This window comes from Pleurodeles waltl, unplaced genomic scaffold (genome assembly GCF_031143425.1).
Source record: "Pleurodeles waltl isolate 20211129_DDA unplaced genomic scaffold, aPleWal1.hap1.20221129 scaffold_112, whole genome shotgun sequence".
NCBI lineage: Eukaryota > Metazoa > Chordata > Amphibia > Caudata > Salamandridae > Pleurodeles > Pleurodeles waltl.
Genome location: NW_027149819.1, coordinates 1,023,426 through 1,035,896, shown reverse-complemented (window position 1 = coordinate 1,035,896; position 12,471 = coordinate 1,023,426). Strand labels below are relative to the sequence as shown.

The 12,471-nt window shown below is 44.6% G+C and overlaps 1 protein-coding gene across 1 annotated transcript in view; it reads right to left on the bottom strand.

Moving 5' to 3' along the window:
• Positions 1 to 5,885: 5,885 nt before the first annotated feature.
• Positions 5,886 to 12,471, bottom strand: part of LOC138273921 (GTPase IMAP family member 4-like) — a 50,429-nt gene continuing 43,843 nt past the window's right edge. Inside the window, exon 3 of the mRNA XM_069218907.1 lies at positions 5,886 to 11,722. Coding sequence (XP_069075008.1) covers positions 10,563 to 11,722 — 1,160 coding nt within the window. The 3' untranslated portion in view covers positions 5,886 to 10,562. The remainder of the gene's footprint in view (positions 11,723 to 12,471) is intronic.

The window sequence follows — 12,471 nt, the reverse complement described above, 5'->3', positions numbered from 1 at the left end:
TTTCTAAGACTATACTGCATATTTTTAGTACTGTGTACATATAACTTGTGTATGTTTGCTATCCTCACTCTGAGGGTACACTCTGAGATACTGTGACATATTGTCATAAAAATAAAGTACCTTTATTTTTAGCATAACTGTGTATTGTGTTTTCTTATGGTATTGTGCAAGTGACACTTGTGGTACTGTAGTAGCTTCACACGTCTCCTAGTTCAGCCTAAGCTGCTCTGCTAAGCTACCATTATCTATCAGCCTAAGCTGCTAGACACCCTATACACTAATAAGGGATACCTGGGCCTGGTGCAAGGTGTAAGTACCCCTTGGTATTCACTACAAGCCAGTCCAGCCTCCTACACCGGTAATGCAGCTTTTTGGTGCCTGCGGTTGCAGGGGGAAGATTCCGTCGACCCACGGGAGATTTCTTCGCAGCTTCTAGTGCAGAGAGGAGGCAGACTACCCCCACAGCATGCACCACCAGGAAAACAGTCGAGAAGCCGGCAGGATCAGCGTTACAGAGTTGCAGAAGTCATCTTTGCTACTATGTTGCAGTTTTGCAGGCTTCCAGCGCGGTCAGCAGTCGATTCCTTGGCAGAAGGTGAAGAGAGAGATGCAGAGGAACTCTGATGAGCTCTTGCATTCGTTATCTAAAGTTTCCCCAGAGACAGAGACCCTAAATAGCCAGAAAAGAGGGTTTGGCTACCTAGGAGAGAGGATAGGCTAGCAACACCTGAAGGAGCCTATCAGAAGGAGTCTCTGACGTCACCTGGTGACACTGGCCACTCAGAGCAGTCCAGTGTGCCAGCAGCACCTCTGTTTCCAAGATGGCAGAGGTCTGGAGCACACTGGAGGAGCTCTGGACACCTCCCAGGGGAGGTGCAGGTCAGGGGAGTGGTCACTCCCCTTTCCTTTGTCCAGTTTCGCGCCAGAGCAGGGCTAAGGGGTCCCTGAACCGGTGTAGACTGGATTATGCAGAAATGGGCACCAAAAGTGCCCATGAAAGCATTTCCAGAGGCTGAGGGAGGCTACTCCTCCCCTGCCTTCACACCATTTTCCAAAGGGAGAGGGTGTAACACCCTCTCTCAGAGGAAGTCCTTTGTTCTGCCATCCTGGGACAAGCCTGGCTTGACCCCAGGGGGGCAGAAACCTGTCTGAGGGGTTGGCAGCAGCTGCAGTGAAACCCCAGGAAAGGCAGTTTGGCAGTACCAGGGTCTGTGCTACAGACCACTGGGATCATGGGATTGTGCCAACTATGCCAGGATGGCATAGAGGGGGCAATTCCATGATCATAGACATGTTACATGGCCATATTCGGAGTTACCATTGTGAAGCTACATATAGGTAGTGACCTATATGTAGTGCACGCGTGTAATGGTGTCCCCGCACTCACAAAGTCCGGCGAATTGGCCCTGAACAATGTGGGGGCACCTTGGCTAGTGCCAGGGTGCCCTCACACTAAGTAACTTTGCACCTAACCTTTACCAGGTAAAGGTTAGACATATAGGTGACTTATAAGTTACTTAAGTGCAGTGTAAAATGGCTGTGAAATAACGTGGACGTTATTTCACTCAGGCTGCAGTGGCAGGCCTGTGTAAGAATTGTCAGAGCTCCCTATGGGTGGCAAAAGAAATGCTGCAGCCCATAGGGATCTCCTGGAACCCCAATACCCTGGGTACCTTAGTACCATATACTAGGGAATTATAAGGGTGTTCCAGTAAGCCAATGTAAATTGGTAAAGTTGGTCACTAGCCTGTTAGTGACAATTTGTAAAGAGAGAGCATAACCACTGAGGTTCTGGTTAGCAGAACCTCAGTGAGACAGTTAGGCATCACACAGGGAACACATACCTATAGGTCACAAACTTATGAGCACTGGGGTCCTGACTAGCAGGGTCCCAGTGACACATAACAAACATACTGAAAACATAGGGTTTTCACTATGAGCACTGGGCCCTGGCTAGCAGGATCCCAGTGAGACAGTGAAAACACCCTGACATACACTCACAAACAGGCCAGAAGTGGGGGTAACAAGGCTAGAAGAGGCTACTTTCTCACAGTCCCCGCACTCACAAAGTACGGGTAATTTGCCCTGAACAATGTGGGGGCACCTTGGCTAGTGCCAGGGTGCCCACACACTAAGTAACTTTGCACCTAATCTTTACCAGGTAAAGGTTAGACATATAGGTGACTTATAAGTTACTTAAGTGCAGTGGTAAATGGCTGTGAAATAACGTGGACGTTATTTCACTCAGGCTGCAGTGGCAGGCCTGTGTAAGAATTGTCAGAGCTCTCTATGGGTGGCAAAAGAAATGCTGCAGTCCATAGGGATCTCCTGGAACCCCAATACCCTGGGTACCTCAGTACAATATACTAGGGAATTATAAGGGTGTTCCAGTATGCCAATGTGAATTGGTGAAATGGGTCACTAGCCTGTTAGTGACAATTTGGAAAGAAATGAGAGAGCATAACCACTGAGGTTCTGGATAGCAGAGCCTCAGTGAGACAGGTAGTTATAACACAGGTAACACATTCAGGGCAAACTTATGAGCACTGGGGCCCTGTCTGGCAGGGTCCCAGTGACACATACAGCTAAAACAAAATATATACAGTGAAAAATGGGGGTAACATGCCAGGCAAGATGGTACTTTCCTACAGTGGCTGTCTGTACCCAGCTGTGTTTGTGCTGTCTGGCTGATTGTGCCTGTCCGTACTCAGCTGTGATTGTGTGGTTCTGTCTCTGTGTGTGCATGTATGTACCCAGCTGTGATTGCGCTGTTCTATCTCTGTATGTGTCTGTCTGGTCCCAGCTGTGATTTTGATGTTCTGTCTCTGTGTGTGCCTGTCCGTACTCAGCTGTGATTGTGCTGTTCTGTCTCTGTATGTGCCTCTGTACCCAGCTGTGATTGTGCTGTTCTGTTTCTGTGTGTGCCTGTCTGTACCCAGCTGTGATTGTGTTGTTCTGTCTCTGTGTATGCCCGTCTGTACCCATCTGTGATTGTGCTGTTCTGTCTCTGTATGTGCCTGTCTGTACCCAGCTGTGATTGTGCTGTTCTGTCTCTGTATGTGTCTGTCTGTACCAAGCTGTGATTGTGATGTTCTGTCTCTGTGTCTGCCTGTCTGTACTCATCTGTGATTGTGCTGTTCTGTCTCTGTATGTGCCTGTCTGTACCCAGCTGTGATTGTGCTGTTCTGTTTCTGTATGTGCCTGTCTGTACCCAGCTGTGATTGTGCTGTTCTGTTTCTGTGCCTGTTTTTACCCAGCTGTGATTGTGTTGTTCTGTCTCTGTGTGCCTGTCTGTACCCAGCTGTGATTTTGCTGTTCTGTCTCTGTATGTGCCTGTCTGTACCCAGCTGTTATTGTGCTGTTCTTTCTCTGTATGTGCCTGTCTGTACCCAGCTGTGAGTGTGCTGTTCTGTCTCTGTGTGTGCCTGTCTGTACTCAGCTGTGATTGTGCTGCTTTGTCTCTGTATATGCCTTTCTGTACCCAGCTGTGATTATGCTTTTCTGTCTGTGTGTGTGCCTCTGTGTACCCAGCTGTGATTGTGCTGTTCTGCCTCTGTGTGTGCCTGTCTGTACCCAGCTGTTATTGTGCTGTTTTGTATCAATATGTGCCTGTCTGTTCCCAGCTGTGATTGTGGTGTTCTGTCTGTGTGTGTGCCTGTCTGTACCCAGCTGTGATTGTACTGTGCTGTCTCTGTATGTGCCTGTCTGTACCCAGCTGTTATTGTGCTGTTCTTTCTCTGTATGTGCCTGTCTGTACCCAGCTGTGAGTGTGCTGTTCTGTCTCTGTGTGTGCCTGTCTGTACTCAGCTGTGATTGTGCTGCTTTGTCTCTGTATGTGCCTTTCTGTACCCAGCTGTGATTATGCTTTTCTGTCTGTGTGTGTGCCTCTGTGTACCCAGCTGTGATTGTGGTGTTCTGTCTCTGTGTGTGCCTGTCTGTACCCAGCTGTGATTGTGTTGTTCTGTCTCTGTATGTGCCTGTCTCTACTTAGCTGTGATTGCGCTGAGTGGCTGAATGTGCCTTTCATCTTCTATGTGTGTGGTATTGTTTCCCATTGATATTTCTATTGATTTGTATTAAAAAAGAGTTTGTGGTGACACAAAGTGAACAATATGTGCACAGTGTAAACAGTTAGAACATTAAATTGGAAGTAAAGCAGTATCCCACTGAAAGTATAGACAAATGGGGCAGGGTGATTTGGTGTTTGCATTTTACTGACTATTTGTATTACTGTATTCTTCCTGAGTCTGAAGTATGCATGTCCACAAAGGCCATCTAACTCGGCTCTCCTTTAATGTTGTATTTTCTCCTCTTCACTGTGTACCTTCTTCAGACTGGTAAGTAAACTTACAGCTATGACAAATAACCTCACATAAGTCCAGCCCACTCTATCATGTTTGCTCACGTTACATCATAAATATGAGCCTTTTTCTCTCAGCATGAGAAATGTTGACAAAAATACCAAATAAAGGTGCCACACGTCACTGAGGACCACTTGACTTTCATATTAAAATATCTGCATTCACAATGTTTTGACCAACCGTGCATATTTTACTAGTGCTGGTATCTGCAAATGGAACATGCAGAAAATTCGGAAACAGCATTTAGTTCAAAATTTATTGGAATTTGACATCTCTGTCATTTTAATAATTCCCCCAGTGCTACAGGTCCTGTGACATCTCTATGGCTCGCCATCCTCTTATGCTGCAGGCCTGCCTTCTTGCCCTCCCTGCTGCTCTCAGAGTGGGACTGCTGCTCGACCTTATACCCACGATACTGCAGGCCCCCTGGTATTATTGTTGATGTTTCATACTACTCTGCCTCCTATTATTTGAGATTCTCCCATCTGATGCATTCTGCAGCCTTGACTGCATGTCTGCTGTATTCTTATATCCACGCCTTCAAAAGACTGAAGCCTAGGCATTCCTTGCAAAAGTACTTTAGGGTAGGCTCACACGGTCTTTATTCCATGTCCAAGATGGCGGCATCTCTGTCATTTTCCTGGCAAGCTCCCTTTTTAGGGTCTCACGCAAGCACTGTACCCTGCTGTAATATCTCTGTGGGCTTTTACCCACGCCCATGTCACGCCCATCAGTTTCGTTTGTTCGTGGGCTTGCCTTTTAAAATTTGCTTGATTTCATTAGTGAAACGCATACAAACATCATGTCTTTTCTGTTGTTTAGCTCTCTTCGAGCACACCGACCAACTACTGATAACATAAGAGGCTCCATGTTTTCTGGACTACTTTTTCTTATTTCGTAAGCAGCGCAATCTTGCTGGATGCGATTGAACCGATATGTGTTACTGCGAGCTAACTTCTGTTTTTTTCTGTGTGCTATTTCACGCTGATGGCATGGCGATTTAAATTGGCTTGCTTATGTAAAACTGTATTACATTTCATTTTCAATTTAAGTCCAGTTAGGACTTTACAACACTAATAGATCTAAATCTAGCAAATGCGAGACCCACTGCATTGCAAATGCTTGTGTAAATGGTGCTAAAATGACACTAGCTCATGTTAAAAATATTTAGGCATAACTGAGCTAGCGCAGTTGTGCGTCATTTTTAAAAAATATGGGCCTAAGCGACTCAAGAAATAAGAGATCACATTTCTCTACTGTTGTAGTACTCTAGTCATAGGGATGAGACTGCCTGATTCGGGCGGCAGTACCACCGCATCTAGGGGACTGAGTCTTATCCCACACTGTCTGGTAACTGTTGGCCCAACCCTTTCAGCCAGCTAGCAGCACCTCAACAAAAACCTAGAGTTAAAGGTGCTTTGTGGCAGCTTGACGCATGAGAATCTGTGAATCCTCAGGGAATAGATCTTACCACTTTCTCTCACTCACAGGACTCTCTTGCATCAAAGACAAACAGAAACAGGATTTGGCTCAATATATATATTTATTGAAGCAACTGCATTCTATGTAAAGAGGCATGGATTGCGAACATTAGGATGATAAAACATGACAATAGTATCATTGTGATGAAAAATGAGAAACAGATAAAAAGATACAACATTCTGTCACACTAATGAATCTAAAACCCCTACCTGCACTTCTAAAAATCTACATAAGAGCAATAGCAGTGTGAACCCTAATTTGCCCGTACACAGTCTCTGTGAGGAAGAGGGGGGCTGCCTGTTGGCAGTCAACCCAGGCGGTTTGCGTGATGATCAGAGCTGTAACAACAGGGTACAGCATAGGATGGCAGCTGGCTGCTGGAATATTCCCCTCTAACCTGGTTAGTGGCAGTCTGTTGTTTTATAATAAAACATGTTGTTGTTCTGAGATCTGCTCTGACGTGCTAAAACGTCTTTTCTATGTAGGATAGACAGTGTACTCTTTGGACTGGCAATTCTTGGTAAACAACCACATATCACCTTGTACAGCCTTGAGCTGAGCACAAGATGAAATGTCATGCACAAGAACTAATAACAAATTCTGCTTGGAAGGGCACCTAATATAAATACTAAACATCACCTCAAGAATCAAGCTTTTTCTAAAATAACACAAAGGAATAAATTAAATGAATCTGGGTAAAAGGGCACAGGTTATGGGCCTAGAGCTAAAATAAAAGTGCCCACGTAAACACTAAAATAACCCCACAACACTACAAAAACTTTCATTTTTATATAATTTTGCTAACTTAGCTTATAACAATTACAAGATTTTACCCAGTCCCATTGGTATCAGATAAATGAGTAACAACACAAATTAATGCTTTCACAACACTACAATCTTCTTCTCAGCATTAGCTGATTAGGCATTTGATCTCCACGTTGTTCTGAAGTTCATCCATCTGCCCTTTTCATACTTCATCTCCTTCCTCTGTATAACTTTCTCTTCACTTTTTGCTTTACATGTACTTCCTGTACTTTCTCTTTCCTCATCCACGCTCACTCAATTGCTGCATTTTTTTATTTGCTGCTGTCAATAACTCTATAACTGCACACCTCAATAACACACTTTTCCCTTAGCATGGCTGTGTTACTTTATTAAGGAGACACCCCTCATGCCTAACTGTGGTTGCCTCATGGAGGCCTCTTTGCAAATACTCACACCTACCTTAACCAGCAACCCAATTTCTCACACTACTGCACTGGCTGAGCTTTAGTGATGATAGATACAAGCACATAGCTCAGATTCAGGATGATCAGGGCACAGTCCACAGAAACCCTGCTAGCACAGCGGGCACTTTGACATGCTATAAACAAACCATATGCCTGAATCAACAAACGATTAAATGCCAATAACTCACCTATGACCAAACACTCACCCTGGATGAGCCTTCAACTACAGACAAAATATCACAGGTCATCCCATTAAAGCCCCAGGACACAACAGCCTCCTAGTAGAGTTTTTTATATTCCAGGATCCTCCCAATGACGTTGTTTGAATGCCAATTCGGTATTCCAGCTCAACTCTTTCTAGAGTTTAATGGGAGTGCAAGGTCTATAGGTCCTCTCCTTCAGAGCTTGAGGAAATCTACGTAAACCTAACAAACCTGTTTATAGATTTGCCTCCTACAGGTTGATCTCTTTTATCAATAGCAAAGTCTATTTACTGGCAAACATTGTAGTGATTGCCAACTTACGATCATTAATGATTGGTAGATAAAGATCAGAGGGTATTCATGCCCCACCGCTCCACCGGACACAATATCCGTCCGCTGCACAATGATATTTCCCTGGGTACCTAATGGCAAAAATCTCTATCAATATACAAATTGACTGAAACAGCTTTTGATAGCATCTTATTGTGTTATTTACTCTCATTGCTGTGACACACATCCCTCTTCTATTTCATGCTCCTATATTTGACACCACAAGGACGGGTCAGAGCGGGAGAGACCACGTTGCATTCTTTATATTACAGAGGGGCATGAGACAGGGACGTCCACTTTTATTGCGTCTATAATTGCGCTAGCAGTGGAGCCCTTGGCACACATGATAAGTATGGACAACTACATTAGGGGCTTTGCTTGGTCAGACACATATGTAGACAATGCTGTGCTTTGTATGAACATACTATGGAATCCGAATAAAGGATCTACTGGAACACAAGAAGGATCTGGAATGTTTTTTTCTTATATATTTTTTTCGCCAAAATGATTCTATGTACTATATCTGAACAATACGCCATTTGAGTGCGGTAGTTCTGCTTGTTCATGTTACATATGTAGACAAGATCTGTCTTTTTGCGGATGACCTACCTACGTATGTGGGCCAACCAGAGAGTTCGGGCTCAGTGATAATGGAGACACTAGATACATTTGCCTACTACTTTGGTCTCAGGTTTAAGTGGAATAAGACATAGATTTGCCCGAAAGGGCAGTCAAGGGGCACTACTATGTGGGCAGACCATGTGGGGCTAGTTATCACCCTCAAGGGATTTCAATACTTGGGGATACTTGTTGCTGATACTATGGTAGATGCCTGAGCCAACAACATAGCATCCCTGCTCACCATGCTACAAAGGGCCACTTAAAGATGGGCTATGACCGTGTCATTGTTAGAGCGGATAGCACTTTCAAGGGATCTTTGTTCAGTGGGCCTAAGTCAGTCCCTGAAGTTGGCCCCCACTCCATTGTGGTCGGCATGAACTCTTGACTTTGTCCTTGACCAGTGCGACCAATTAACCCTCAAGTGCTATTTGCTTCTAAGTGATATATTTTCTTTGTTCTTTAAAAATCTGTATCTCAACTTCTACATGTTAGATTTTTGTCATGTTGCTCTTGTTTTATTCATCATTTTACAGTCTGTTGTCTAACTTGGTGTGGTATCTTTTTCTGTGGTGTTTTCACTATTTTACTGTCTAATTGTTGCACACATACTTTACACATTGCCTCTTAAGTTAAGCCTGACTGTTATGTGGTAAGCTACCAGAGGGTGAACACAGAATAAGTTAGGCTGCATAGTGACTTACCGTGACTAGGATTGTGGTTCCTGGCTGTACATGTTCATACCCCTGCCAACCAGTAACCCAGGGGCTTATTTACAAGCCCCTTGAGCTGCTGGTGTGTCACTTTTACCCATAGAAAACATTTCGTACTGGCAGCGCAAGGGGCTTATAAATAAGCCCCCCAGTTTCTAACAATAAGGCCAAGCACGGAAGTGAAGTTTGTTTTCTGCTGAGCTTTTCAAGAAAGAGTGGATTGCAGTTAACATTGGCACTGCAAGGAAGGGCATTATAGGATTAATTAACAGAGCAGTGAAGGAAAGCATCTTTATTTTTCATAATATTAGAAAGGTTTACTTTTTAGTTCACTGCAAGTCTATGATTTCATAATTCAGCAGCCTGTTAGAAATACAAGTATAAGGGGCCATTGTTTATTTCCTCTTTTTGTATTTGTGTAAATACAAATATATCTCTATTGGGCTTAGTGCAGTTCACACAGTATTGCATGACAGACTATTGGACCGTTTTTAGTAAGATGCTTTATACAAGAGTTTTGTTTTGAAGGAGGCCTTTTGGTTCATTTTGTCCAATGGCTGCACCAATAAATATGCCTCCCGTAGAGAGCTTGGGCTCTCAGGGCCATAGTTATCAAGCAGTTGTGTAACACTTGCAGCATGCAGTGGGGTGCGTGCACAGTGCAACTACTAAGTGCAATTTATCAAGCCATGCAAGGCCACCTTTTTCCCACGCAACACCATGGATTTTTAAAAATTCACAGATTTACAAGGATATGTAAACCTGGAAATGTGTAAAAAGCTTTCGCCTCCCCAGAGGAGGCGAAAGGGAGGCGCAATGAGGAGAAATATCTTCCGCAGCACACGAAGAGGAAAACGCCTCTTTTGATTGTTTGTGTGCAGGAAGGTGGCCCTTCCTGCACAAATACAATCATCACTACAAAACCACGGTGCAAGGGTGCCTGTGTTGGCGCGTGGCAGCCAATTGTGCGCGAGCACAGTGGAAGAGAACAGGAATGTGCCGTATCTTATAGATACAGCGCATTCCAGCTCTCGTCTGTTGATGCAGGAGAGGGCTGTGCTGCCCTGCGTCAAAAGATTGTAAATATGCCCCCAAGTTTAGAACAAGCATTGGCAAAGCCAATAGGTTTTGTCTTTGTCTTTTTTTAATCTAACTGGCTTAAAAATATTTGAAAAATCTTATTATGGTGTTAGTTTTATATTTTGTAAAACAAACATTATTATACAATTTTTCGAATATTTGTATGTCAGTTCGATAGAAGAAAAGACAAAGGTGACACCTACTGTCATGTGTCCTAAAAGAAAGAAGACAGAAGACGGCATGCGGGAGAGAAAACAGAAGACAGGAGTGAAGACAGAAGAGGCACAGGCAACTCAACAGCAAGATTGTTAAAGAAGACCAAGATGATGACAGGAAGTGATGTGAAGACGACGTGCTGGCCAATCTGGAGCACGTATATAAGAGCGATGTTAGAGTAAGCCAATGGAAAGGTCAGGTAAGTAATGGGCTGGTTCTAAGCACCTTTTAAGTTTTTTTAATAACAAAAGATTTTGAAAGCGCGCAAACGAGTGTGCGGGTAAAACCTAAAAAGGGCGGCAAGGAAGAAGTCAATAGTCACACCCAGCTCTATCCAAAGATGCTCTTAAATAATGTAGTAACACTGCCCGCCACCACCCCAACTCCTGACCCAATGGCCGCGCCCAGTGCAGTCCCTGTCAGCGCCCCCGCAGCTCCACCAGCGAGGGCCCCCGCTGCCATCCCAAGAGGACCTAAGACAGCCCCAGCGGCAGCGCCCATCTCTGCTGCCACTAACACTCCTACTCCCGACCCTACGACCCCGACCGCAACCCCGCCGGCCACAGCTCCCGTTTTAGCTCCTTGTTTTATGCACCGGAGAACATCAGACTCGGCCTCCTGTCGAGCGTTTCCTAGTTTAAAATTCAACTGTTGTTCATTTTCTGCCAATTTCTTCTCCGTTTCTTTACATATTTCCATCATCCTCTGCTGTGTTATTTTATTGTTGTTCTGTTCTTCCTTAAGCCTCTGTATTAATTCTTCTTTCTCGCGAAGTATTTCATCTTTCTTCCTTTCTGCTTCTTCTCGGGCTCTTCTCCTTTTCTCTTCCTCTCTTTCCTTCAGTGCCCTCTCCGCCCTCTGGTACATTTCATTTGTGTAATACCTTCCCTTATTCCTTTGCACCACGTCATTAATGACGTCAAACAGTTCCGCTCTCTGCTTCTCCATCTCTGTCCCTGTTGCTCGGTTGTTGACGGCGCAGTAAGGCCTCCCGGGTTTCACGATCAGATCTATAAACTTCCCCTCAGGATTATTAATAAAGGTCTCTATGGACTCATCTTCCAGGTCATCCTTCCGGGTGAACAGCACCATCATGTGCTTGTGCGCCTCCACCCCGAACAGATCCTGCACTATTTCGACCGCCTTCTGTTCCTCCTTGGTGAAGCGCCCGACCTGCACCACCAGGATGATGGCGTGGGGCCCCGGGGCGCTGAGGACAACGCCCTGTGACACCTTTTTAATAATCTTCTCATTACAGATCTTTGTGTCAAATAGTCCTGGAGTGTCAATGACTTTGAGGCGTTTATCCTTGTATCCACAGCTGGCCCACTGACACTTTGTGGTCACTGAACTTGGTGAGGCTTTGGCATCAAACTCTTTCTTTCCCAGGATGGTGTTTCCGATGGCGCTTTTCCCAGCTCCAGTTGTTCCAACAAGAATTATCCTCAGCTCTCCCTCCTCTCCACATTGATTCAGAGCCACAGGGTCACCTGAGAAGAAAAAACAAGAGTGAATGGTTCTTGTGTCCTGGTGACAGCATGCATCACTACAGTGTGTTAAACTGAGACCAGTGCTCTTTTAGGACACCATTTTGTTTTGTTTCAGATTCATCTTTTTACCTCCTCCGCGTGTGCCTTGGACAACAGCAGCCCGTGTCACCATAATGGATAAATGTCACATCTAGAAGATGTGTTGGTAGATTTAACCATATATGGGCGAGCTTTGGAACCTTATGATGAAATATTCAATACACCTTGTGTGTTGTCTACAGATCTTTACTACATAACTTCTCAGTTAATGAAATGTTACTGTCTAATACTTAAATCATTAGTCTCTAAGTTGTAAGATATGTTCTACGTATGTTCTGCATCTTTTTCTTTAGTAAGACAGATTGATGTTATTAGTCCAAAATACTCAGTAAAAAAGCAAAGAAAAAAAATGACAAATGTTTAGTCACTTGCAAATGTAAGATGCACCCAGCAGAATAAATCGTCACTGCTTTCCCAGACGACTCTTGCCCTGATTTATACTTTCTGACACTAAACTGCGCTAACGCACTTTAGTATACCGCCGGCTCGCGCCATCCCAAAACGCCAGCCGGGTGTCATATTTATGGGATGGCGGGAGCCAGCGGTAAGGCCCGTCTAGCATCTTAATAAAGGACACTAGCCAGGTGGGAGAGGTGTAGAGGGAACGGGGGGTTTAGTGCCAAAGGATGACACTAGTATGGCAGAGGCAT